This window comes from Sinohyriopsis cumingii, chromosome 18 (genome assembly GCF_028554795.1).
Source record: "Sinohyriopsis cumingii isolate HCF-2022 chromosome 18, ASM2855479v2, whole genome shotgun sequence".
NCBI classification, from domain to species: Eukaryota; Metazoa; Mollusca; class Bivalvia; order Unionida; family Unionidae; genus Sinohyriopsis; species Sinohyriopsis cumingii.
In genome coordinates, this window is record NC_142978.1 from 80,817,912 (window position 1) to 80,844,971 (window position 27,060).

A 27,060-nucleotide genomic window follows, 5' to 3' on the forward strand; every position below is an offset into this window, starting at 1 on the left:
AGCAGAAAAATTGATTTCAGAGCATATTGCTACAGTTTTTCATACTTATAAACATTAATTTTAAAGTAAAAAAACCATTAAGATTTACAATTGTGGTCATAATATTATTGGTTTAATTAGAGAAATGGGATGGGAGTGTTGGAACTGATTAATCTTAAGTTTTAAATCACCATGGGGGCCCTGAGTGGCCGAGTGGTCTAAAGCGCTCTCCGTTACAGATCACTGCCATCTCGCCTCTGTCTTCGCCGGTTTTAGTCTCGGATTCAGCCAATGTGGGTATGTGAGAAAGCTTGCCAGTAGCTTCTTGTGGGTCGGTGGTTCTTTCTGGGGTTTTCCCGGGTTCTTCCTCCACCATTAATACTGGCTGCCATGTATAGCCTATAGTGTGCTGAAAAATGGCATTAAACCCCACAACAACAACAACAACAACAATAAATCACCATGAAGGTGGAGAAGACAGAACAACTTCACTCACTTGATAAATTTAGATGAAAATGACCATTTGAACAAAAGCATATTTTTATCTTTTATTGTAGATATGCTCTTGTTTCAGCTATGCCGGCTGTCCTTTTTGCACAATGCACCACTTGATGGTATTGCTCAGTTCCGGAAACATATTGATTTCTTTAAAAGTAAAGTGGGAATAGCAGAGCTGGCCTTTGAACACAGTGCTTGGATGTCTAAACAGTAAGTGGCAGATCTGAAATCAAGAAAAATTTGTTTTGTTATTTCAGAACATTTTGTTGGAAAAGTTCTTTTTGGGCCTACTTTGTCATCTTTTAATTGAGTTTAATGCAATGGTTTGACTTGTAAATTAACTCGTGTCAGGACCACCCATTGTTTTTTTATTATGTAATCATTTTATTACAGGACCTTTACTAATTGATTTTTAAAGTGAAAATATATGGTTGCTTTATTTGGTAATAAGAAATGCTTGAAGGTCTTTGTGAATACACATTATATGAGAACAATTATAGTGTATATGTTTGTGTGTAAGTTGATTCCAATTGCAAGCAACATACACCTTGATCTACCATCACATAATGTGCTTGAACATCAGGGTGTATATTGTTTTTCTATTGAATATTCCAAACCAACTGCATAGACCCAGAGCTGCCAGCGCATCATATACATGAGTTTACATAGCATTTTTGTCCTCATTGGAATACAAAATGGGGCAAGAGAATTGTCAGAGCATATTCATTATAACACAGTTCCTGTTGTAAGTTGGGTATGGTCATAGATCCCATTAGCAGCAGGGAAGTTCTACAGACCAGACGTTCCAGACCAAATAAAGCCTCCTACGAGAACATTTCCCGTAGAAGCCTCGGATTTAAAAAATAAGCCTTCCTACGAAAATTAATTTGCGTAAATTCGTTACCGATTGCAATTTTTTGTGTGCAAAATCAATGATTCTAGACAAGTAAAAAAGGGGGGGGGGAATTTATTCTGGTGTCGACGAAGTTTGCAAAGTTTGGCTGCGAGTCTCATGAATAAATTTGATCAAGACCGATTCGATATCTACTACGCGGATCATGAAGATTAATCGTGATGAAACCATGCGGTGTTGCCTGGGCGCGGCTGAAGAAATTTTTAAATTTGTTTATGTCCATATCGCCGTTGCACCAAGTCTGATGAATATTTCTCAGCGTGTGAGTATCGACGCCATTGAATACCGATAAGATATTACAATTGTCCCTAATTACCTTTGGAATTTGCGTATATCGCTGCGTCACGTAAATCACATCGGTGTTCTTGTGTCGGCCACGCGAGAATATCCTAGCTGGATTAGTTTGCTTGTCCAGCATAACATCATCGAAAACAACAAGATTATTAACATCGCCATCTAAATTTTCCACGGATGGAGTTTCATTGATGTCTGTGATGAATTCGATTGTGCCTTCGTCGGTATTGTCGCTAAATTCCTTTAGTACTTGATAGCAACGCTGATCATCAACGGACGGTGCAACCAAATACAACTTATCCCATTTTAACCATCGCATTATCAAATTTAGCAGCAATTGCGTCTTTCCAGATCCCGATGGGCCAATAATTATCATCCTTATCGAATTCGGTAACGCCGCGTTGTGTTTCGCTTGCTCGCGTTTCTTCGTGGCGGAAAAATCAATTACATTCATGTTACTAGAATATTATGGATCTATATTGTGTTAAGTGTCGCACGCGCACAGCTACGATAAATCCAACCGAAATCGTCACACGCAATAACAGAAACGCAATTGCAGGAGAATGCGAAGTTTGTAAGACACGCAAGTTCAGATTTGTAAAAAAAAAAATAGAACCGGAGGAGACATTACCACCTTTTTGAAAAATCTACCTGGGTTGCCCTGGGCGAAATATCCCGGAGAAAAGCATCTGCCAGGATACAATTACTGCGGACCCGGCACAAGGCTCGATATAAGACTCAACGATAATAATCAACCAAATCCCGGCGAGGATCCAGTAAACGCCATCGATAACGCGTGTTACTATCACGATCTTGCGTATCGCAGCGGGGATTTACAACAACGGCATCTCGCTGATGTCAGGCTAATTCATGCAATAGACGCGATTCCTAACAAAAGTTTCAAAGAAAAATTGGCAACTTGGTTGATAAAAGGCGCAATGAAAGGTAAATTAGTATTCGGTGCTGGTAAATAATAATGGAGCAGATATATTATTCTCCGCGAGGATTCTGGCGAGGAAAATCAGCAATTGCCAAACTCGCCAAGGCAGCAAAAGTAAAACAATCCACCGCTGAATCGTGGCTATCGAAACAGGCAGTCTGGCAAATTTATCTTCCTCCACCTAAGAAAATATCATATGCGAGTTTCTCTGTCAGCGTCCCTAATGAAGTCCATCAGGCTGATTTAATGTTTCTTCCTTACGATACCGTCGACGGAGTCACATATAAATATGTCTTGACAGTCGTTGATATCGCCAGCAGGTATAAAGAAGCCGAGCCGTTATCGAATAAAACAGCAACGGAGATCGCTAAGGCGTTTAGCGAAATTTATTCACGATCTCCATTAACATGGCCGAAGCTTCTCCAGGTTGATCCAGGTCGAGAATTTCTTGGCGCGGTTACTTCACTGATGAAAAAGAATAATGTTAAAATCCGTCGCGGTATTGTAGGTGTTCATCACAATCAAGCTATCGTTGAGAGATTCAATAAAACTCTCGCGGAACGATTATTCGGATACCAGTACGCGCGTGAATTTATTCAAGATAATCGATCTCATGATTGGGTATCAAGATTGCCTCATGTGATTAACGCACTAAATAACGAGACAACGAGAACAATAGCAATGAAACCTGCAATTGCAATTACAAAACCAAATATACCCCTAAAGCGAGATTCCACAATTCCGCCTGTGCTAGGTAGCGTCACGGTTAGGTATTTATATAAAGAAGGCGAGGCCGAAGGAGGAAGAAAAAGAGCAACCGATCCAAATTGGAGCGTAACAACACACAAAATATCAGCCGTAACAAGATCATCGGGAAGACCGGCAATTTATTTCCTAGATTCACTAGCGCCACAACGCGGATTTACCAAGGAGGAATTACAAATAATACCGAAAGATACTCAACTACCGCCAGCGTCATTAATGTGAAACCGAATTCTACCTAACTGAGATAATTTTCTTACTCTTGACACGGCTAAATAAACTAAATTTGACCAGGAAATTCTATCATCGACGATCCAAACTTGGCCATCCACGGTTAATCCCTGCGATGAGTGTATCGTTGTTGCGTATCCTAGTTTCCATGGCGATCTTTCTGCGTTTATCGCGTCATTAACAAGATTAATATCAACAAGAATAATATCGTTCAAGACCAGGATCTTTTCCTCTCCGCAGGGTAAAGTAACACTGATATTTTGTTTTCTGGTATCAGCGGGCCTGTAACACAACGGCACCTGCAATGTTGGAAATTTCTCGCAATGAAGCTTGAATAACATTTCCTGAATAATATCACGAACAATTTTCCTACTAGCAACAATCAGATGATCGGGACGCCACAAATTTAGAAAAATATCCATCGGAGTCTCGTCGATTATTTTTCTCATCACATCGCATTGAATTTTATTCGGTTGTAATCGAATTATTTTCTTAAATTCAGTCAGTAAAATATCATCGGATCTATAATCGGCGTCGATTTCCTCATAATAGTCAACGAAGTTCCTGAGCCACTCATGAGGAGATTCTCCATCAATAGGATCAGGTTGGCCATGATCTCCGCACATTATCACGGCTGTATTTTTCTCCTCCAGCCAGGCCAGGAATGATTTTAATACAACTAAATTTACTGTGCAAATTTCATCAAATATTATAATTTTGTTGATATATTTGTTCCCCATGCGAGCCGAATCCCATAATCCACCGCTGTATTTGAAATAACTGTGATACGTGCAAGAATCAACGCCGCGTTGCCTTATTTCTCGCGCTAATCTGTGAGTTGGAGTCAACACTTATCATATCAGATTTCGCAAATAAATTTATCGCTCGCGTTGTTTTACCGCTACCACCAGGTCCATTTAGGTAAACGAATTTACTACGTGAAATCGGGTCAAATGCAGATGCAGCCGTTGATATTTCCTCAAATTTATCTCGATGAAATTTATCGCAATCTTCGACATCGGCGTCCTCACAGTAATCTAGGATATCCTCGTTTTTTATCCTCCAAGTTCCCCAAGAACCATCGGCGATTAAATTTTCTAGCCTATACTGATATTTCTTATCGATATAAAACGAATCCGTTGCGACCCTTACCGCGATATCAGAAAATTTATTTATCATCGACAGTAAATTTATACTCACATAAGCGAGCATCGATGATCTCAAATGCGTATACTGCGCTGATTCTCCGTCAAGGTAACTAATTACGGTACCTAACTTTTCTCCGTCAATAATAATATTCTCTCTGTTGCAGAATATTCCTCGCGACACTGTATCGGCTATAATAAAGTCCATCTCGGCATCGTTGATAAACAACCTAGCGTGTCGATGTTTATGATCAACGGATCCTCCTTGAGTAAATTTACCAATTATTTTTCTTCCGATATCTTTCGCGTTTTCACAATCCGTTGGTAGCCACACTTCAGTTTGTTTCCTGTATGATATAATTGCCTCGCTAACCGTCAACGATACTAACATTGACGAATCCAGCATATATCTCAACAACACCGTGGGAACCCATCTGCGTTGAGATAAATGCCGACCAAACCAAATATAACAAATTTTATGTAAATTTTCAGCAAACTCGAATGAAGTAACATAAGCGAATCCGGTCATGACAAAATCAGGCAACGGTCCGTTAATTGCAACTCTCGTCATCTCGCTGGTGGGATGACCAAATTTAGCAAAATAATCCGCACAATCGCCGTATCCTAGGAAACTTCCAGGATAGCACGCGCTCATATCAACGGATATCATGTCTTCGAAATAATACTTGGTATTCCACAATCCGCCATGGCCGTATTCGATACAGCTAAGTTGAATATCAGTGAGAAATTCGTTCCTTGTAGGTTTCCACGAATTTCTTTCTCTGGCAGCGTGAGCAGCAACAGACGGAACCGTAAAACAATTTGTCAGTAACTGATCAGGATTTGACGAATATTTCACCGCGATATTTTTCATCGATTCATGCAATTTTTCATCACGGTAAATATCTCCGCGTGGCAAGATAAACTGATCATATTTTTCTTCGCTCGAGAATAACCAAACCGATATCGGATCAGATGCGGCTAATATTTTGATATATCGAAACATGGCATCGGAATTGTCTTTTGCGTCTTCCACGGGATAAAATTTAACAGCACGATCTCGCGGGAATATCATTACCGACTGCGACCACGCATGTGAATTATGATCAACAATCTCGATTGGTACTCCTCGAGATTTATATGGCGACGAGTATAATATTTCTCCCGATAGCGTTTTCACCGTGATAGGAAATTTAAGTTTCTTGCTCAACACAGCAACATCGTCAATCGATGCGCCATCAACAACTGTCTTCGCCCACGCGTTAATTTTATTCAACCTCAACTGAGTCAATCCGGATCCGCGACGAGCGTTTTTCATATGCTCGATAACGCGCTCGGCAACGCAATTTATCATCGGCGATTCTTTCATCGCGGGTAGATTTTTCACATCCGGGTTGTTATTTAGCCGATAAATTCCATAAACAACAGCGCTAGATGGATACGCCCTGGCATAATAAGGACCGTCAATTCCCAATAATAATCCTGGCTTCGAATTTTTATCAAGAACAACATTTTTCTTACCGCCACGCACTGGATCTCGTTTATCGCGAATAATCCAAGTGTCGTCAGGCATTTGTGCAATAAATTTTATTCCAAAGATAAATCGCTCCTCGGAATGCGAGTTTTTTATATGCTCGATTATCTTCTTGGCCCGTTCCAGATTCATCGTAGCATCAACAGCGTTAGTTTTCCATGTCGACCAAACATGAACCCCCCCATCATCGAGGAATTCTCTCTTGGCACGATCAACCTCAGGTATGATATATTCTGCCTCATCAAGATCAAAAATATCCATTATTATATTTTAGACAAATATTTAAATTATAATATGCAGTGCAAATGGATACCAATCGGATCAACAAAATCATGCGACAAATCCTGCAGAGGCGATTATTGTGGCGCTCACATATATGCGATTCGACGAGGCAGTAAAGGACCACAGCGGTGTTTAGTTTGCCAAGTTGGCACGCGAGGAAAGACTCGATTGTGTTTATCCTGTGGAGGGAAAAATTATCGAGAATTGCTCAGATATTACAAAAAAAGATCCTCGTCGGTGATAACATGCGAAGAGGATTACATTAATCGATTCAAGGCAAATTATGATTTAGACAGATAATTATTATATAATGGAAATGAAATCAATGATTCCTGCAATGAAAATCACACACGAGTATAGATCGCATCCTACGATCGAGGGTTACGAAGCATCATCCGATGGTACCGTCAGACATATCAGGACGAAGAAAAATGTTGGTAATGTTAGTAATACTGGTTATTTGATATGTAACTTCAGTAATGGTGGAAAGAGAAGATCCACAAATTACGCCCTTCATCGGTTTGTATTCGAGTGTTTCCGCGGACTCATCAAGAATAATTTGGTCATTGACCATATCGACGGAAACAAACTCAATAATAAACTATCCAATCTACGCGCGGTAACTCCGAGTGAAAATTGTATATATGGTAATACTGGCAAACATCCGAAATATGCCAGGGCGGTCAAATCGATAAATCAGGAAACGGGCGAGGAGATGATATTCGAATCGATGACTGCAGCTGCGAAATATTATGAAATTAATTCACGCTCGGTGAAATTCGCGGCAGAAGGAAAAATCAATGCGACATTTTCCTACAATCTCGGCACTTGGATCAAATTTTCTTATATACCAATAATATTCGATTCGGAAAGCGACGAAGAATAATTGAATATTACAAAATTAATATAACATGGACGAAGAAAATATAAATAACATCATCGAAGCTATCGATGACCTGAAGAAAAAAATAAATCTTCCCTCGGAGTTGGACACAAATAAAATCCGATCCGAATTCGAAACAATCATTCAAGGAAAACTCGAATACAAATACACGCTACCATCCGAATACAAATTAATAAAAAAGATCCAAATCGCGATGTACCAATCGCTTGCAACAGTCAGCGATGATCGCATCGAGGATTTTGTTAAATTATCTACGCTAGTGGAAAAAGCTAGATTGATTTTATCAGAAGCATACGAGTCAAGAAAAATTACAAGCTCGCGCATCAGACAACTGAAAAAGCTTGTCGATGAGAGCAAGGCCAAGGAAATATCCTCCTGAAGAAATTCCGCAAACAACAAAAAAAAAATTAAAAAAATATATTAATTTTGAAAATTTCCCCGGTTTTTATTTATTTTTTTGGCCTGTTTTCCATGGCGGATGGATTTACGATTTCACCAGCAGATTGATACTAACAGTTTCCCCTCGGATATCAAGCAAATTTCCTTTCTGGTCCGTCAGTTTGAAATTTATCCTTGACAACAATCGATTATGACATCGCAGATAAAACGGATTCACCGGCTCCTTTATTATCAAATAACCCAGAGATGCGCTAGGTGAAAACGAATACAAGATGAATCCCTGTTGTGCCTGATTTGACTCTGACGAATCAACATTGTAACTGCCCTCGACAACATCCACGTGAAGATAAATCGCGATAACTTCCGTTATATTAACGATACCTGGCGAGATATGCCAACCTTGCCCGGCGGGATCATTATCGTGTTTGAGAATCGATTCTGATTGTATTTTTTTAGTCCACGCGGCATGTAACTTCGGAAATAAATCATCGATGGTATCAGTAACAGATTTTCTCATTTTATCAACGTCATAATCAGGAAATTTGAAATTTGGTAGCGTTTCCTCGGTTAATCCAAATACTCTCATGAATTTTTGTTTTTCTCCTGAATTTCTGATCAACTCGAATTTACTAATAGGAAGAACATAATCGGCAATTGATATATCGTCGACTATCGCCTGAATAAACATACCATGATAATATTCAACATCATTCGCGAGTTGATTTAAAATCTTCACGCGTTTGATAATTTCGCTACATGAGCCTGATTTATTTAAGATGCATTCATGAAAGGATTCCCGCAATAAATTTAATTGTATTGTATGATCTTGAATAAATTCGTCGAGGGTTCTTCTTACCAAGATACCATCTATGGGGGCTATTATCTTAATGTGGGTAGCGTCGAAGATTTTCACACCGGGGGGAATTTTAGGAAGAGGCAACCACGAGAGAATTCTTTCGTTAATAAAAGTAAAAGCGAATATTACCAGGTTAATTTTGTGGTTATTCATGAGGTTGATGGCGCTATCGATCAGAGGTTTGTGTTTGATATCTCCATACCATCCTTCGTCGGTGGTAAAATCTTCTTTTTTTGGTTCCGGTAGTTCTGGAGGAGCTTCCTCGTACCAACCTGGAATAATAAAATCTGATTTTTTTGGTTTTGCTAGAGGTGCGATTTCAGGCCAACCTAATATGGTCCTAATCGATGATTGGTAAATATCTACCATGTACGGCGATTTCACTTCTATCATCGATGACAGTGTTGGTTCATGCGCAGATATTTTTATTCCCGGAGTAGCATCGCCGGTTATATTTGATATTCTACTGGTAAATTCCTTATCCAGCTGATCAATTTCGTAACTGCCTGTTGGTATGCCAACGACGATCCAATCAGGCGTTCCATCGGGTTTGTTTTTGTTGGCAAAAACAAGCGAATTATTCGATGATAATTTACCGAACGACGTCGATCTAACATTAGGCCAACTATTGTAGACACGCAATTGCGTTAACGCAATTTCTTTGACGCTGATTGGTGTTGAAAAATTAATGCTAAATTCAGGCTTAGTTGAGCTTAACGATATTAACGTTGTTGTCGGCGGTGTCGTGTTTGTCACGATCTGGGCTAGTTCGGACATTATTAATATTCATTTGTTCAATCTCGGAGTAAATACTGATCATTGCCGAAAATTCTGGATCGGAGATAACGCCATCGTTGAGACTCTCCGAAAGCAACGATGATAATTTCGAATACGCGTCGTTGATCTTGGTTAGTTTGTTTTTGTACAACGATAATTTCTCACTCGTGCACGAGGATATCTTTTTCGCTACGATATTGAGAACACCTGCGATTGTCGTTGTTGACGAGATTATTATTGTTGCAACGATCGGCGCGATTGTTGTTACCGCGGATAAAATTATTCCAGCACCAGCGACTACCGCGGATACCGTGTACACGGCGACGTCAATGATAACTAATCTACGCTGGTATTTTTTTATTTTTGTTTGGTATTCGTCGAGGAGTTTTTTTAGCGAATCCTGCCATGATCGCGCCTGATTGTAACGGTAATCCGATGCGGTCATTTATAAGTTATTTATCTAGCCAATTGATTGGGGATTCTCTATCTCGGCAACCTTAAACGGCTCGGGATCCTCCTCTTCGGCAACACTGACCGTCTTGGGGGGATTGGTCGCACCCCAACCAGTTAAATATTCGAAAATTACAAAATAATGCACTGGTCCCATGTTGGTTCTATCCGATGGCGTTAATTTAAAAGTTTCAGTTTTATTTTCATCTATGGAAATAACGAAAAATCCAGGATGGTATTCATAAATTTCACGAAGAAGAGCCGTCACGTTAAATTTTATTAATGACTTCGAGATAATATACACTCGATATACAGCCTGAAATGGCGCGGTAAAGTTAAAAGAATCATTATCAGGTGTCCATGTAAAATATTCTGCCCTCAGCATAAATGGTATATAGAGAGGAAGATTTGCTGTATATACCTCCGGTGGTACCGTAATAAGCCCCAACGCAGTAATATCCAATGGTAACATTTCTACTTTGATTTCGTCGACGCTTGTTGTTACGGCGAGAAGTTTCGCGTTGATTTCTTGAATTTTTCCATCGTTTGCTGATGTATCAACCTTTTGACGCGCTAATTCACGTACCGCGTTAATTTCATCGTTAATTTTAGTAATATCCTCGTCGATTTTTCTTGTTTTCTCATCTGTCGATTCACGTATCGCGTTAAACCCCTTGGTAAATTCGGGAACAACAAGATCGTTGAGTTTATTAATTTCCTTGTTGATATCGTCGATTGTTGCTCTCTGACCTAACGAGATATTTATTTTGGTAATTTCCTCGTTGATGGATTTTACTTTCTCGCTGAGATCGTTATGTGATGTTCTATCGGCTTTTTGAAATATTAGTGCACGTGCCGCTTCAATATCTTTGTTGATTTGGGCGATATCTTCGTTTATTTTCTTTGTTTTCTCGGTAAGATCGTTATGTGATGTTCTATCGGCTTTTTGAAATATTAATGCACGTGCCGCTTCAATATCTTTGTTGATTTGGGCGATATCTTCGTTTATTTTCTTTGTTTTCTCGGTAAGATCGTTATGTGATGTTCTATCGATTTTCTGACCCATCGCGGTATTTATTTTGGTAATTTCCTCGTTGATGGATTTTACTTTCTCGGTAAGATCGTTATGTGATGTTCTATCGGCTTTTTGAAATATTAATGCACGTGCCGATTCAATCTCTCTGTTGATTTGGGCGATATCTTCGTTTATTTTCTTTGTTTTCTCGTTGAGGTCGTTATGTGTAGTTGAGGAGGTTTCGATGAATTTTTTTATATCCTCGTCGAGTTTTTTACTGAGATTTTTTGATGTATCGTCTAGTTTTTTAAGATCGTTAGTTAGCTTGGTAAATCTTTTTGTCACTCTGTCCTGAAGATCGTCGTGTAATGCTTTATCGGCCTTTAGAAGCATCGCCGCTGATAGCTCCTTGTCGGATTTTTCCACATCCGCGATATTGGCCTTTAGTGGTAATACCGCGATAATATCGGTAATATCAGCAATAGATTTTAATACCATCTCCGATTGGCGAGTAAACTGACTGATATGATCGCGGTATTCGTCTCGCTTGATTATATCAGTTATTTTCACGTTGCTGGTTTGTAATCTTCCTTCGGTATTTTGAAAAACAGCAACTTCGCCAGGGTCCACCTCTGACAGCGATAGAAGATTGTTAATATCGCTCTTGGTTGCGAACTTTGATAGATCGACGTCAGTCAGTTCTGCTTTTTCCTTCCTGTAGATAAATCTACCGTAAATATCAACCATGATATTTATCTACGGCGTATTCAAATACAATTTTGTGATACGGACCGGATGATTTTGAAATTGCGTCAAGAACATTAATTGACTCTGGACCGCATATTGGTGGATCAGCTAATGTTTGTGTTGGAAGAGTCGAATACCAAACCGGAAGTTTCAGCGAAGACACATAGTTGATAAATTCATTTGGCGGTGCTAATCCATACGAATCAAAGTAAATAACTTCGCGAGGATTAATCGCGTAGGCAACCCAGTGTGTTCCAGGGCCGGTATTTTTATCGAGATTTATTATTCCCGTCTCGGTAGGGTTTGGTTTGTTCGGTAGTTGATCCCGCATAAATACGCCTCTGAAAAATTTTATTTTTTTTTTCCTTGCTTCGCTAAGTAAATCTAAATTTGAATAGGCCGTGCTAATCTTAGGCCGGATCCGTATGGGGGGCGTCTTAGATAAAGGCCGGATCCTTTTTGTTGTTTTTGCAACAGGAGAGAGAGGACGGGAAGTAACCCTCCCTTTTTTTTACCGTATCGTCCTCCCACCACTTTTTCTCCTAATTTGGAACCTATGCCCGAGAGCGCGCCTAATCCTAATGTCTTTCCAATAATCGGAAGGGCCATTTTTATCAGAGGGAGAAAAGGAAGAAATCCGCCTGTTTTGACCATATCTCTGATGGCGCCTATGGAGAGATTCACATGAACACCAGAATTCGCTGATTTGGCTCTGGTAAATCTTTCACGCTGACTTCTAGTTAGCGATAGTTTGTTAGGTCCACCGTGAATTTGATCGTTTTTCAAGGTTAAACTCAAACCACTTCGCCTTGTTGTTGCTGCTTGGAGCTTTTTTATCTGACCCGGGGTCAGAGTTACACTGACGTGCTCGTACGGCATATTAATAATCGCTTAGTCTAAATTTGGAATTTATCACATATTCTCGACAGGAGCATCGATGACTCTCATTCTGCCGCTGATTCCTTCCAGTATCATTGTTCTATCGCTGAGGATTACCGCGATGGCTCTTGCTGCTCCGGCTGTGTTAATTCTGGCTTTGAAATGAATATCAACAACGGATTGTTTTACCAAATCAAGATGCTCCAGGGAAAAGTAATAGATAGGATAGCGAGTATTAAAATCCAACTGTGATATTTGCAATCCAGTATCGATATTTTGATCGCGGCCCATGAAAGTTAGCAAGCGATGATACGCGCGGGCAGTCGAATAATTGGCAAAATCGATGGCTATTTCCTCGGATGGCTCTTGCTGGCCGTTTATTCTCAGTGAGACGTTTGTTGCATCGAATCTATCGAATATCATATGACTGTGAAGTTGATCGTATCTGTTTGCATTTTGAAGAGCAACGAAGATGTGCCTAGGTGCGGAAACACCCTGTTGTGACGCAATTCGCCAAGTAAATATTCCGTTGATATTAACATCGCAGGAGTCGGTCATCGTTGTCAACCAGGACATGACGGATTTTCCGCCTTGATTCATGAATGATAATAATTTTTCTTCCTCAAGTATCGATGGGGTTATCGCTGGCATCCACAAGGTAAATTTAGTTAGGATTACCTTGCCTGCATCGCCTGCTACTCGCCAGATGGCTTTGTCATTGCCAGTAGCGTCCCAAACGAAAGTTATCGTGTGTTTTGCTCCGTAAATAACTTTCCTGAAATGCCTGCAAAATCCAAAAATGTGAGATAGCGGAATTGCACAGGAAAATCTTAGTTCATTGCCAATCAACATAGCTCTCCTCGTGGCAAATCCAAGATTATAATCTTCATTTACGCTTAAAACCACACTTTCGACGTCGGCGTTTTCGGCGGCGTTAGATTGTTTTTTCGGTATCCTGGAGGTATACTGGATATGACCAGCAGTATCAGAGTTATCTTTGGCGAACATCATGCTAGGACCGGCTGATCTGGTAAAATCATCCGAGTATCTCGCTAGTCCTATTATCGTTGTTGCTATATCAACATTGTCGGTAATTGATTCGATCTCTCTTCCATCGATCATGTAAGCGGCGCTCTTGAATAATGCCATAATGCCATTATTGACAAATCCGACTTTAAAATCTGCTGCAAAATTGGTATTATCTTCTTTTGCAATTCTCCCAACAACTTCGATATATGCCTCGGATGGAAGAAAATACCTTGTTGTATCGTGAACTTGAATTTCCAAGCGATTAGGTGTATTTGGTTCAACCGCATCGTATGAGAAATACTGGAAATCTCGCACGGATGTGTCTCTGCCTACAGGCTCGTCCATGTCGAACACTTCATTTGACACTTGTGCGAACATTTATTATTAAGAATATCATCTAAAACGAAGACCGCTACCTGAAATGAAGCTCGTATTTGCAATTTCATTTGCTAGATTTGCCTTAGCAATTTCATTTGCTAGATTTGCCTTAGTAATTTTCTTTGCAAGATTTGTGTTAGTAATTTTCTTTGCAACTTCCTGTGCGAGGTTTGTGTCAGCAACTTCCTGCGCTAGATCATTTATTTTTTTATTTGCTGCGTCGTTTATGACCTTGCTGATTTCGGGTGGCATTTCACTGGTGATAGGCAATTTAACTGGCTCTCTTTTTCGTATTAAATTTGATATTTTTTCTCTGACAAAATCGTAGCCTTTACTAGCTATTTTTTTGATACCAGAAATGGCAGCACTCTTGCCGATATTTCCTATTGCTTTTAAGCCAATTTGCTTAATTATTGGTCCGATTTTAGGTATTATTCGCGTAACGAGACTTCCAACAATATCACCGAGTCCATTACCGTGAATATATCTGTATACAGGCAATCTAGAGTTTACTACGCGGACCTGTCTAGGTCTACGTTGATATTTGTGAACAATCATGTTATTTCAATTGTGTTGTTTTAATCGATGAGCTCATCGATAAGTTCCTTGTAAATGTGAGAGTCGATGACACCACCGCGGAATAATCGCTGACAAATATCCGAGGCTTCGTTGATTACTTCGCGAGAGTTATTTCCAGCTCGTTTTCCTCCGATTAATACCTCGAGGCGAGATACGTCGTTGACAACGCTGTCAGGGCAAATGGTATATCCGCTTCCTATCTTTGGTTTTGGTGTTGATGGTTCTTTAAACCAATCCGTTAACACGTCCTTCTCTTCCTTTTCTTTTTCTTTTTGTTTTACTTTTTCCATAAATTTAAAATATTCGTCATCACGTTTGTAAGGTGGTTTTTTACTAGCAAAATATATCCATTCGATATATTTGTTTTTTTCAAGAGGTTTTCCACGAACATTGGGGTTTAAATATTTATCCCTATCATTATAATCCGCGGCAATATCTGCTAAATTTTCTCCCCTTGCGATTTGTTCATGCACATCACGGGTAAAAACATTTCCGATAGCTTTATGAAAATTTTCATAGTCGGACTTCGCAGTTTCTTTCTCTTGTTGAGTTATTTCTTGTGATTTATCCGAAGTTTTTTTTTCCTCCTTCCTTGCATCTGCGATATCCAGAAATTTACTATACAGGGCACTGGTTTTTCTCACCTCAGATAAATTAAATCTAACTCGAAATAAATTATTATACCAAACATCCCGCGATTTAATTTTTTTCAATCCCTCCTCCGTTAAAAAAGCCTTTCTATTGTCAAAGGAATCTTCAACAAAAATAGCAAATAATCTAATATTATCTCCAATTACCTCAAATTGTTTTTCCATTGTTTCCCAACCACTCTTGGTAAATTTTTCTATTATTATATCTCGAGGTTCTTTTTTTTTAACACCCTCCTTTCTTCTTCTTCTTCCTCTTGAGCTTGTTCTTCTTCTTGCGTTTGTTCTTGCCGTAATTTTTGATCTTCATCTAATTCTTCAGGAATTTGCCCCGTCCTCAATTCTGCTTGTGCTCGTGCTTGTGCTTGTGCTCGTGCTCGTGCTTGTGCTTGTTCTTGTTGTGCTTGTGCTTGTGCTTGTGCTTGTGCTTGTGCTTGTGCTCGTGCTTGTGCTTGTGCTCGTGTTTGTGTTTGTACTATTCGCTCCGGCAATAATCGAGTGTGTTGCTCGATATTCTGTGTCATAGGAATAAGCCCCTTCTTCCTAAGTTCCTTATCTTCCTTTTTGTCGCCGTATGCGACTTGCTCGATTGCTCCAGTGACTGGACTCAACAACTTTGACGATATCTCGGTAATTCCATACTGAGAATCTTCGTAATCACGAACTTTTTTCTTAAGTAATTGTTTTACCGGGATAAGTTTCTTCACTGCCGCTAATTGCTCTCGCGCTAATCTTGCAGAGTGAGGCTCTCCAACTCTACTAGCTTTCCGACTCATATTATTTTCAACTATATTGTTTTAATGCGAGGTAAAATTAGGATCAGCAGCCAAACTTTGCAAACTTCGTCGACACCAGAATAAATTCCCCCCCCCCCTTTTTTACTTGTCTAGAATCATTGATTTTGCACACAAAAAATTGCAATCGGTAACGAATTTACGCAAATTAATTTTCGTAGGAAGGCTTATTTTTGAAATCCGAGGCTTCTACGGGAAATGTTCTCGTAGGAGGCTTTATTTGGTCTGGAACGTCTGGTCTGTAGAACTTCCCTGCTGCTTCCCATTTCATTGAGTGGTAGTACACATATCATGTACTTAATTATAAGGCAGTATACCCTATGGCTGCCAAGGACAGCATAATAATGTGTAAGAGCTGTAAATAAGAATATGACAGTTTTATTTCATTTTTTTGAAAATTATGATTGTATAAGGCTGTATGGCTAAAGTCCATTTCATTATAGCCTTATTGGCAAATCTTTCCTGTTTTGTGATATATTTTTTATGTTCCCTTTCTGTAACAGTGAAACAATTTTTGCAGAGAATAAATCTGATTCAGAAAATTGGGGGTTTATATTAAGAAGACCTTGATCAGATTCAGTTTTTACCATTTCCTAATAAACGTTTTTGAAGTTATTATCCTTGCTAGACTTGGCACGTTGCCTTGCAATTATTGTTTCCACTCTTGAAGGATGTGTTGAATTTAAATCAAATTTGGTATAAGGCTTTGCATGAAAAATACACATTGATCAAGTTTGATTTTCTGTTTTCCTTGAAAATTTTATTCTGTTATGGCCCCATTTATTTCTATTTAATATCTTTTACAACATTCGTGGATTGAAAATAACTTTAGAATGAGGCTTCACATCAGGAAAACCCTGGTCAAGTTTGATTTTCACTAAAATTTCGAACCAAGTGTTTGGGGTTATGGAACCTTGCTTGATTTGTGTGTGTGTGTGTGTGTATATATATGTATGTGTGTGTGTGTGTGACATTCCTATTTGAGGCCATCAGATCAATATGTAGGTCACAGTTTGGTTTACTTTTTTCCTAACATTCATATAACTACTCACTCATTTCACTGAATATGATCCATTACTTTGCTATCTTTCTCTTTGGTGCATGCTTGGACTATAACTTAATCACATTCATACACATTACATTGTACCAGTCCTGCTCTTGGATTATGTCATTGATAGGATCAGAAAGTATACTATTTCAGTTACAGTTTTCTTGGCATACAATTTACGTGCAGTTTCGAATATATAATATCATATACTGCCCTTGCATCCTTTGTCATTGGGTTATGACCCTGGTTGAGGCTTCAGAGTCACTGGATTATGCTCTCTGATATGCTGAGGGGTTTATTATGTGTTTCATAAAATACAGTTCTTATTTGTTTTCTTTTGAAAATAAACAAAACAGTTTATACCTACATAATGTAATCTGTAAATGGGGTATAGTATTAGTCTTCTCAGTTCAGTAATTTCCTAGAATTACTGATCATTTTATAATCTCCATTGTCATACAGTACAATCTCATCATGAGCTACAAGAGTGACCTCATCTTTAAAGTGCAAACCTATGATGAGTTAGCATTCCAGTATAGTGTCACTGCCTCACACGTGTAATATACACATGTTCCAACTTAAGTGCAGGTAACATTTTTACATGCATTAATTAACAAATTGCGTGATAGAAAAAATTTAATATGAACAGTGAATATGGGATTTCAGATGTTAACGAGAAATACATTTAAACAGAAACCTGTATATTTTACTTTTACATTAAATGAAAGGGTAATTTTTGTAGAATTTTAACAAATGACACCTTTAGTACTGTGAATACTTATATTCATAATCAGGTTCCAGTTGTTTGGAGACCTGTTTGATGAGGCTATTAAACTTGGGCTAACAGCAATCCAGACTCAACACCCTGGCTTCTATTACCAGCAGGCTGCCAACCATGCCATTGCCCGAAAACAGCTTTGCAGAGGCTTTTGCAAGGTCAGTCAATTTTAGTTTGTCACAGGGTTTTATTGTACATGTCTTCTTGATGAATGTTTCTTTAAAAGTTATCGTCTTAAAGATGATGTCAAAATAAATTGTACAAATATCTGATATTTTTCATTATTTATGGACGAAAACACACATTAAAGAATGGCAAAGATTTTCAAGCTCATCTTTACAAAAATAGGAGATTACAATGTAGTGAATTGAAATACATGCAACAACTTTAAAATATTTTATAAATTTAAATATACATCAGATTGAATGAAAATAAATTTTTAGATTTATGAATATTAATATGATTTAGCAGATTTTATAATTAGGTATATCAGTCTTTTCTTTTCTGTCACAATTTGTCATATCTACTTTGAATATTTTTATATTAATTTTCACATGTATATGACTGCCATATTAATTTTTGGGATACAGTATCCAGCAAGAGCCACAGCTTGAATCACTGTTGACTATACTATAATTAAACCATAACACTTAGGGATTATTTTTTCTCCAATTAAAGGACATTTTTGCATTAATTTCATAATGAAACTGTATACATATTTAGTTAAAATGAATTTTTGCTTCATACTTTTCTCTTGACAGCCAAGTTTCAAGACTGATGAGCCAGATAATTTAGAGAAAATGAAGGCACTTGACTTCTATGGTCAAAGATACTGGAGACCTAACCATCAAAGTAAGAATCATCAAACACAAGACATGATGTGCCAAATGATCTGTCTACCCTATTATGTGCCAAAGGATCTGTCTACCCTATTATGTGCCAAATGATCTGTCTACCCTATTTATTCACAAGGTTAAACCTAAAAACCTAACCTTTTGACATCTAGGCCTTATCATCAGGTTTTTGGAGAAAACTCCACATTCTTCATGAGCACTTTATCCTACTTACTGTGCTATGTCACCATATTTACAGATAGGTTTATTTTAAAAGTATCAAGCATTGTAAGCCATTGGAATACTTGCATATTGAACACACTTATATATTTGCTATATACTTTAACTATTAAATGGTTCTTTAATTCTCCTGTAATAGGTATTGACCCTCCAGATCCTGTAAAAGAAAAGGAAGGTATTGCAGAGCTGCAAAACATGGAGTTAAGAGTTGACCATTCTGTAAGTAAACTTGCCACTTTGTTATACTGTATATTTTACCTAGTTATGTCCCTTTGCATATATGCAGTTGCCATGGAAATTTACAGAAAAACCACAAAGTATAAAGCTCAAACAGGTGTATTTGTCTGTTGGTGTCATGTGATGTATAAAATCTGTTATTGCCTTCTCCCTTGGGAACTTTTTCAATCTGTTTTTTTTTTTCTCTTCATAACTAGTTAGAGTTTCACAAAGAGTTTAAATGTTTAGATTTAAATTAATTAATTAATTCTTTTTTGTCTCAGCCTTTTGTTGTGTTAAAAGTAAGTTGAAGAAACGTCATCAATATATGAATGCTTTTATTCAAAATTTGGATCTTAATTAATCAGTCCATCTTGTTTACATTGTTTTCAAGGGAAACATTTACTCAGTTCACTTGTGCACAGTAGGAAGCTAGTATGGCAAAATAGTTATGGACTATTTTTATACTTACATGTACATGTAGACAACTGAAGGAATAAATGCTATTTGAGAATTAAATGAGCAACAATTATGTTTAACAATTGCATATATTCTGTGGATAGCATCATATTAACATTGTTTTGAGGTCTTCCTGTTTGGGAAAATGTGGACAGCCATTATTGCAAGTTGCAGTGATTGTTTCTTGAATAATGATGCATCTTAAAATGATTATCACAACAAAGATCTTCAATTTAAAAATGGAAAGGAAATCAGTGTACTTAAATAAAACAAATTACTCAGTAGTGGAATGATTTAGATACTAGATTCTTTCAGCTGATGAAGTAAACTAATTTTAATATTGAAAAGATACTGAAAGCTGAAATACAGGCAACGTTTTATTGACGAAATTGAGTAGGATGTTGTTAGGGTAGTCTGATGAAGGAAGGCTATGGTATTGTTGTATTTGGTCACCATGCCTACCAGACAACATTAGGAGTACAGTTCATCAGCAGAAGGCGTTAATTGAATTGTAGTTCACATTTTCCTTTTCTGTCACACATTTTCCTTTTCTGTCAGACATTTTCCTTTTCTGTCAGGTTTCATAGATTATCATAACCCCATCAAACTGTATACAGCCTAACCCCAGTCTTCAGGTAGTAAAGTTCATTATCATCATTGTCATCGTCATCATCATCATTGACAACACAACAACAGCAATAACAAAAGCAGTAGTAATTGTATCAGCAATTGCAGAGTAGTGGTGTTTTAATCATCATTTTTATTGCCATTAATGTCTTTGTACTTGTCCTTGTCATCTTAGCAAATAAAGAATATGGAGGAAAAAGTATATATTTATCCAGATCTTCATTAAGTTTGGAATCACTGGACTTTCTATATCCAGTTTAAAACCATGAATTTGAAACAAGCACAAATGTACACACACAAAAACTGAGTGGCCGAGTAGTCTAAAGCAGTCACCATTATGGATCACTGCCATCTCACCTCTGTCTGTGTGGGTTTGAGTAACCAAATTCAGCCAATGTGGGTATGTGAGAAAGCTTGCCAGTAGCTTCTCGTGGGTTGATGTTCTTTCTGAGGTTCTTTCTCTACCAATTATACTGGCCGCCATGTATAGCCCATCCTGTGCTGAAAAATGGCATTTAAACCTACATCAACAACAACAACACACACAAAAATACCTTTGAATTGTGCTCATAATTGGTCCATTGTTCCCAGGTTAACATCTGTACTGAACAAAGTTAAGAAATCAAACTTAGGACCTGTTCCAATATGTAACTGTTGTATTGGGACAATTTGTCTGGTGTCTGGGCTTCATGTGGGAGGACTTCATAATACACACACACAGACACACACACACACACTGGATAATCATTTTATTATTTCCTCTCTTCTTAGGCTATCATTATTCCTCAGCTTAGCAGTGCTGTTGCCCAATTCAAGAAATACAAGTCACCACGAATGAAGAGATACCTGAGTAAGTTTCAGAAACCATAATGGTTTCTTTTGATATTTGAGTGATGTTAAAGTTTAAACAAGAACAAAATGCTTTTGGGATGCATAATATTTTCTTGGAAAAATCAAGATATGCTGTACACTGAAGATGGTTGAATTTGACTAAAGCATAAAGCAATGAGAATTTAGCTTAAGGATTCCATATAAATAATAATAAATTTTGTCTGAATTCCACATAAAAAAGTTTTTACAAGGTACAGAAGTTGGTGTTCTGGCCACTTATTTGCCAAATCTTTTTATGCAAACATTAATACAGTATAAATTTATATAGGCTGTTACTGTTGGATGGGTTAGATGTACATAATAGGAGGAATTTGATAAAGCCATTTGATTTACTCAAGTTATTATCCCCAAACATTTTAGCGGTGGATATTATGATACCTTCCATCTCTCCTTGCTTGGTTGCTTGAGATCTTGCATATTTGTTAGATCAACACAGGCCCTCTACCACATCTTTAAAAATCACTTTGTGGAATTTCCCTAAACTTTGTGGAGTTTCCACATGTGGAGTATCCACATACCTTAGGATAACAATCTTCCACAGAGGTGTCATTCTCGAATAACACCTCTGAGGATCATGGGAGAGGGTTGAAGGTCTGTTTTGCAAAAATATCAACATCTGAGACATTTTAAAATACTTGCTGATCAAACTGTATAAATGCAGTCACAGAGGAAGATTAGTCATACATGACAAATTTGCATATGATCCCTGGGTTACTGTGGGGGGGGGGGCTGGGTGAGTACCAGGGAGTGGGGAGGGGGATAGGAATATGCATTAAAAATCATGGGCATTTGCAATGGCACGCAATTGCAGTTGGTCTGGTTATGTCGAATTTGCAAATATTATTAACTTTGTGAAATTCTGGTTTGTTTTTCTTCTAGTGGTCCAAATGGGAGAGGAATATTATCATGGTAAAGATTATCAAAGATCACTGATGTGAGTACCAGCTACAATCCTTTGTAATATCTCTAACTTCAATTAAAAGTTTTATTTTGTACCATGGAATAATAGTAAGTCCTATATGTTTGATGTCATTTTTAAAATTCTTAGATACTGTATAACAGCTTTGACTGTGTAGTACTGTAAGAACCTCTTTCAGAACCCTTCAAAATACAAGACATTAAAATGCCTAGTTATATGGATTAATGTCTGTTATATTTAGTAAGATGTAGGGATTAGACTAAGAGGGGACACTTAAAGTGCTAAGTATTTGTCGCAATGAATATTGATATAAAGCTATCTTTTTGGTTGCTCGAGATGTGTTATTTTTATTAGATCAACACAGGCTGAATAAAAAACACGCTTGGCTTCATTTAGTGCACTCTGATACATGTAGTTCACTGTGTAAATGAGATTTGACTCCAACAAAAGCATTGAAGTAAGAGCAGATTTGGGGAAATCTTCCAGAAGTAGTTGGACATTTAATTATCCACATACAAACTTATGGATTCTATAAAGGTACAGAATGTTAGCAGATGCTTATTTTCTTTTATATCATTGCGCACTCTTGATGATAGCTCTCCTAACCATTTCTTTGTTTATTAGTAATTTTGCAAGCCATCTTTTTCGTGAAGACCATAGCAGGTCTTATGACATTACAAGTTAATCACAGTCATTAGAATTTGACAAGATCAAAGTACTACAGCTGTATATACATATATCAGACCAGTAAAAGAAGAAAATATGTAGAACAAAAAAAAACCAGAATATGTGAAATATATAGCATAACTTAAATTTGATATATTCATCTTTGAAGATTTTTATGCTTTGAATGGTCCTTACCAAATGCAGATGTGTAGTGTATATCAGGGAAAATGAATGCTGACAGGGAAAATTTCACTATATTGGCTCAGTTTGAGATGTACATGTTTTTAATTTCTTTAGATACATTATCCAGTCATAATACAGTAGGACAACATCTACTACATCACAAATCTGGCCCTGCCAGGTGAAGGAAAGGCATTAACTACAAGTTAAGAATCATTTATGTCCAGCATCACTGGTATTGGGTATGACATACTCAGACAAGGACCAAAATACAAAACAAAATCTGGCATCCAGTCATGCCACTTTAGAGTTCGGATTAATGAAACGCATTCATCCAGAACACATTCATCTGGAAGTGTTTGTACAGGTTTGTGCAGCAGTTCAACCTGCAGTTGAAGGTTTCATTTTGACTGTTGATTTGGCAGAGTCAGGGGAAATAAAAGCCTATCAACAAAACTCTGTACTTTAGAAGAAAAAAAACTGAAGTGAACTACCAAGAATGGAAGTAGAACTTTACATTTCACACTAGGCAATGTTGCATCAAGATTGTAGTTACAGAATTACAAGAGGTGAGAAAACAATTCATTGGAAAACATAAGTGTGAAATTGGAGGATTTCCTGTTGCCAACACCTCAGTTGCAACAAATTCCCATTTGCTTGGACTTAAAAGTCTGCCATACCTTTCAAGGATGCCCAAGCTCATTCTGCCATACAATCCATGGTGCCTGTGGTAGAAGCCTGTCATTCCTTTCAAAAAATGATCAAGCATACTATGGTGTTGATGGTAGAAACATGTCATTTCTTTACAAGGATGATCAAATTAACTATGGTGTTGATGGTAGAAACATGTCATTTCTTTTCAAGGATGACCAAATTAACTATGGTGTTGATGGTAGAAACATGTCATTTCTTTACAAGGATGATCAAATTAACTATGGTGTTGATGGTAGATGCTTGTCAGTCCTTTATAAGGATGAGCAAACTAATGAGCTGATGGTAAAAGCCTGTCAGTTTTTTCCAAAGACGATTAAGCTAACTTTAGTGTTGATTGTAAAAGCCACTCATTCCTTTGAAATTATGACCAGGCCATATTTGGTGTTGATGGTAGAAGCCTATGATTCCTTTCAATGTATGACCAAGCTTACTATGGTGTTGATGGTAGAAACATGTTGTTCCTTTCAAAGGATGACTAGTCTAACTTCGATGTTGATTGGGGTCAAAGTCCTGATACAGCACCATGGAAGTGACAAACATAGTCTGGAGATCAAGAAAGTATTAAATCATTCATTTAGTGGAATGCTTGTTTGGCAGAACTCACACTGGCATAAAACATTATTTTGAAATAAAAGTATCCTGGAGACAATACTTTTGAGTGGAGGAGGGTCATAGACAGCAATCATACAAATATATTTCCTAACCTTTTAAAGCTAGCAAAGCTGGCATGCAAATTGCTGTCCAGACCTCAGATTGTAAAAGGTAGTTTTCTGTGAAGAAAAACATTTACACTTCAATCATAAACAGATCAACTTTTAAAAATGACAGCAGAATAATGATAATACTGTTACAGCATGGTGTATGTGAAGGTTTGACAGAGTACTGGATACATGGAAGGGGAAAAAAGGAATGTTGCATGTTTAGGTGTTATTGGCAAGATTTTTACTACCCTGTAATTTTCCTGACCCCCACCCTATTTTAGAAGCCATTGGAGGAGGTTCCTGTCTGCATCCAATTCCTGGCAGCATAACAGAATCTTGTGACCGCATGCAGCTCCATCTTACAGCTTATGGTGGGCATTCTGTTTTAGTACCAGCCTCTGGAAGTTTTGAATCACATAGATGTCTGCATGACTGGCTACGGTGCCCATCTACAGATCTCCTTCCTGCTGAGTTGGAATTGGTCCCTTCATAAGCAGTCCATGCACACCAATTGCCAGAAGATAAAAGTCACAGTGAATGGTTTTCAACAGTGGCGGGAGACACAATTTGGAAAGGGCATCCTAATTTCTTCTGACACCTTTATCATCACTTATCTGTAAAGTAAAGCCAGTGGGAATTATCCCTCAGATCTCACTCTTCTTACTTCAGATTTTCACCAGTAATGTTATTGTCAACAAATATAGATTTAAAATCATCTCACCTCAGTCAAGCTAGACAAGTCAGAACACCTAGCTCCCAACTCTTGTCTTTGTACTCTTAGACCTGAAAGCCTAATCAGTTGATACCCGTTGTCTGATCTGATCTCAATGCAGATGTCTTTACCCCAGTCTCCAAGGTCATTCAGAAACTGAGGGAAACTGAAGGCAGGTAAATTCTGATTAATTGATTTTAAGTGCAAGATATAATAGATCAGTGACATGCTGAATCTAGCACTGGAGATTCCAAGGACAATCCTGCCTTTTCCTTGTCAGATGAAACTATTGTGCATGCAAGTTTTGAATCCCAGTATTTTGATGCTTAATCTGCATGCTTGGCTCATCAAACCATTCTCAGAGCAAGTGGTGGATGCAGTTGCTTAGGCAAGAAGGCCCATGACTTTGAAACCTGTTACCGAAACCGTAAAGTTTTCTCTCACTGATGCCTTTGGCCCTTTGTATCAGATGGAACCTTTTGTGGGATCTGATGTGGTTGAACAAGGCACATTTTGAACCACAGTCTACAGATTAGAAGAAAACACAATTTTGTTACAGTACTAACTAACAAATGATGGCATTGGGTGCAAATCCTTCATTCCAAAGGGAAACCACTCTCATCTGACTTTCATCTCGGCGGCAGATAATGTTTTAGTGCTTTTATTGTAAAAACAAGTACAAAGATGTGGTTAATATCTTTCTTCATTTGGGAAGGCTTGATTTGTGAGAAAGTTATGTTTTTCTTAAAGAATAAAATCAGGTAACTGTTGTCAAAGAAGTTAGATTGTCAAAGAAATACAGCTTCTTTCCTGTAATAAATTCATTTCTTAATCTAGAAATCTTGCATATTATGTTGTTATAGCACAAATCTTGAAGGTTTTTGTTTCCAGAAAAGTCCTGTCAAAGAATTAGTACAGTATATATGGTAACACTGTCTAATGATGAATTTATTCTGGAATCAATACAGTCAAGTGTTTGAAAATTTGGATGCACTTTCGCAAGAATAATGGATGTTTTTTTGCAAGAATATTATAACCTTACAGCTTCTACCATACATCTGTTTAGATTTTAAATTCACTATTGAAGAGAAAACTTGAGGTACTTTACCTGAAATGAAGCTAATAAGAAATACTTTTCTCTGTGTCATACCCAGTCATGACTGGGACTGTATAATTCTACAAAACATCACATGTAGCCAGTATCTGAAATAAGCCATAGTAACAAATAACTACTGTAGGATAAAAGAAAAGATCATTAGATCTGTTAGATTTTTTTTTATTTACTGATGACCTGGATTAGTCTAATTACCCAGTAAAACTGCATACATTGAAAATTAATTTCATTACTTCTGAATTTGAAAGCAGTGTAGATGAAGAAAAGTTCAAAGACATGAAGGAAAGGAATTTAATTTCAAGTTCACAGTAATGGCATAAAATGGAATTCAATTTCTTTACAATATTCCTTATATATACAGGGCTCAAAATTAGCAGTAGTCCGCTAGCCCGAGGCTAGCAGATTTCCCGTCGGACTAGTAACTCTCATAATGTTAATAGTCCGATGGGCTAGTAAGTTTCGGTTATCAATAGTCAGCATTTGTTTATGCCATTCCCTAATAAAGGCTTGAATTAGCAGATGTTCTGTAGTGGCCGTTGTAAACACAGTCCTAACATATTAGCATGAGAAGATGCAGTCAATTTCTGCCTCGGAAAGGTGCGTTTCTATAACAAGAATCCATCCGATTTTGTGCATTTCACTTAACAGCGCAAATTATGGTCCCGTCATAAACAGCGGAAGTTTGGTAATTGATCCTAATTAATCTGATAATGAATTAAATGAAACAATGACGTGGTGTCACACTTCATTCACTCGACCACAGTAACAAACTACAAAGTGGTATACCACACAAAAGAACACGGCAAAAACTATTCAAAGAAATTAGTTTGCACATTTTTTTATTTAAGGTTTGTTGTTTTTTTTTTTGCTCGTTATCCAGATGCTCCAACAGTCACAAACAGGAAACTGCATGTTTTACATTTCCATCGA

At 37.7% G+C, this 27,060-nt stretch overlaps 1 protein-coding gene across 1 annotated transcript in view; it reads left to right on the plus strand.

Annotated features, from left to right (window-relative positions):
- Positions 1-27,060, plus strand: part of LOC149777149 (trafficking protein particle complex subunit 11-like) — a 151,074-nt gene that overhangs the window by 32,523 nt on the left and 91,491 nt on the right. The window contains exons 8-13 of the mRNA XM_089941840.1: positions 554-687; positions 17,875-18,016; positions 18,620-18,710; positions 19,071-19,150; positions 21,005-21,083; positions 22,004-22,058. Of these exons, the coding sequence (XP_089797966.1) occupies positions 554-687; positions 17,875-18,016; positions 18,620-18,710; positions 19,071-19,150; positions 21,005-21,083; positions 22,004-22,058 (581 nt within the window). The remainder of the gene's footprint in view (positions 1-553; positions 688-17,874; positions 18,017-18,619; positions 18,711-19,070; positions 19,151-21,004; positions 21,084-22,003; positions 22,059-27,060) is intronic.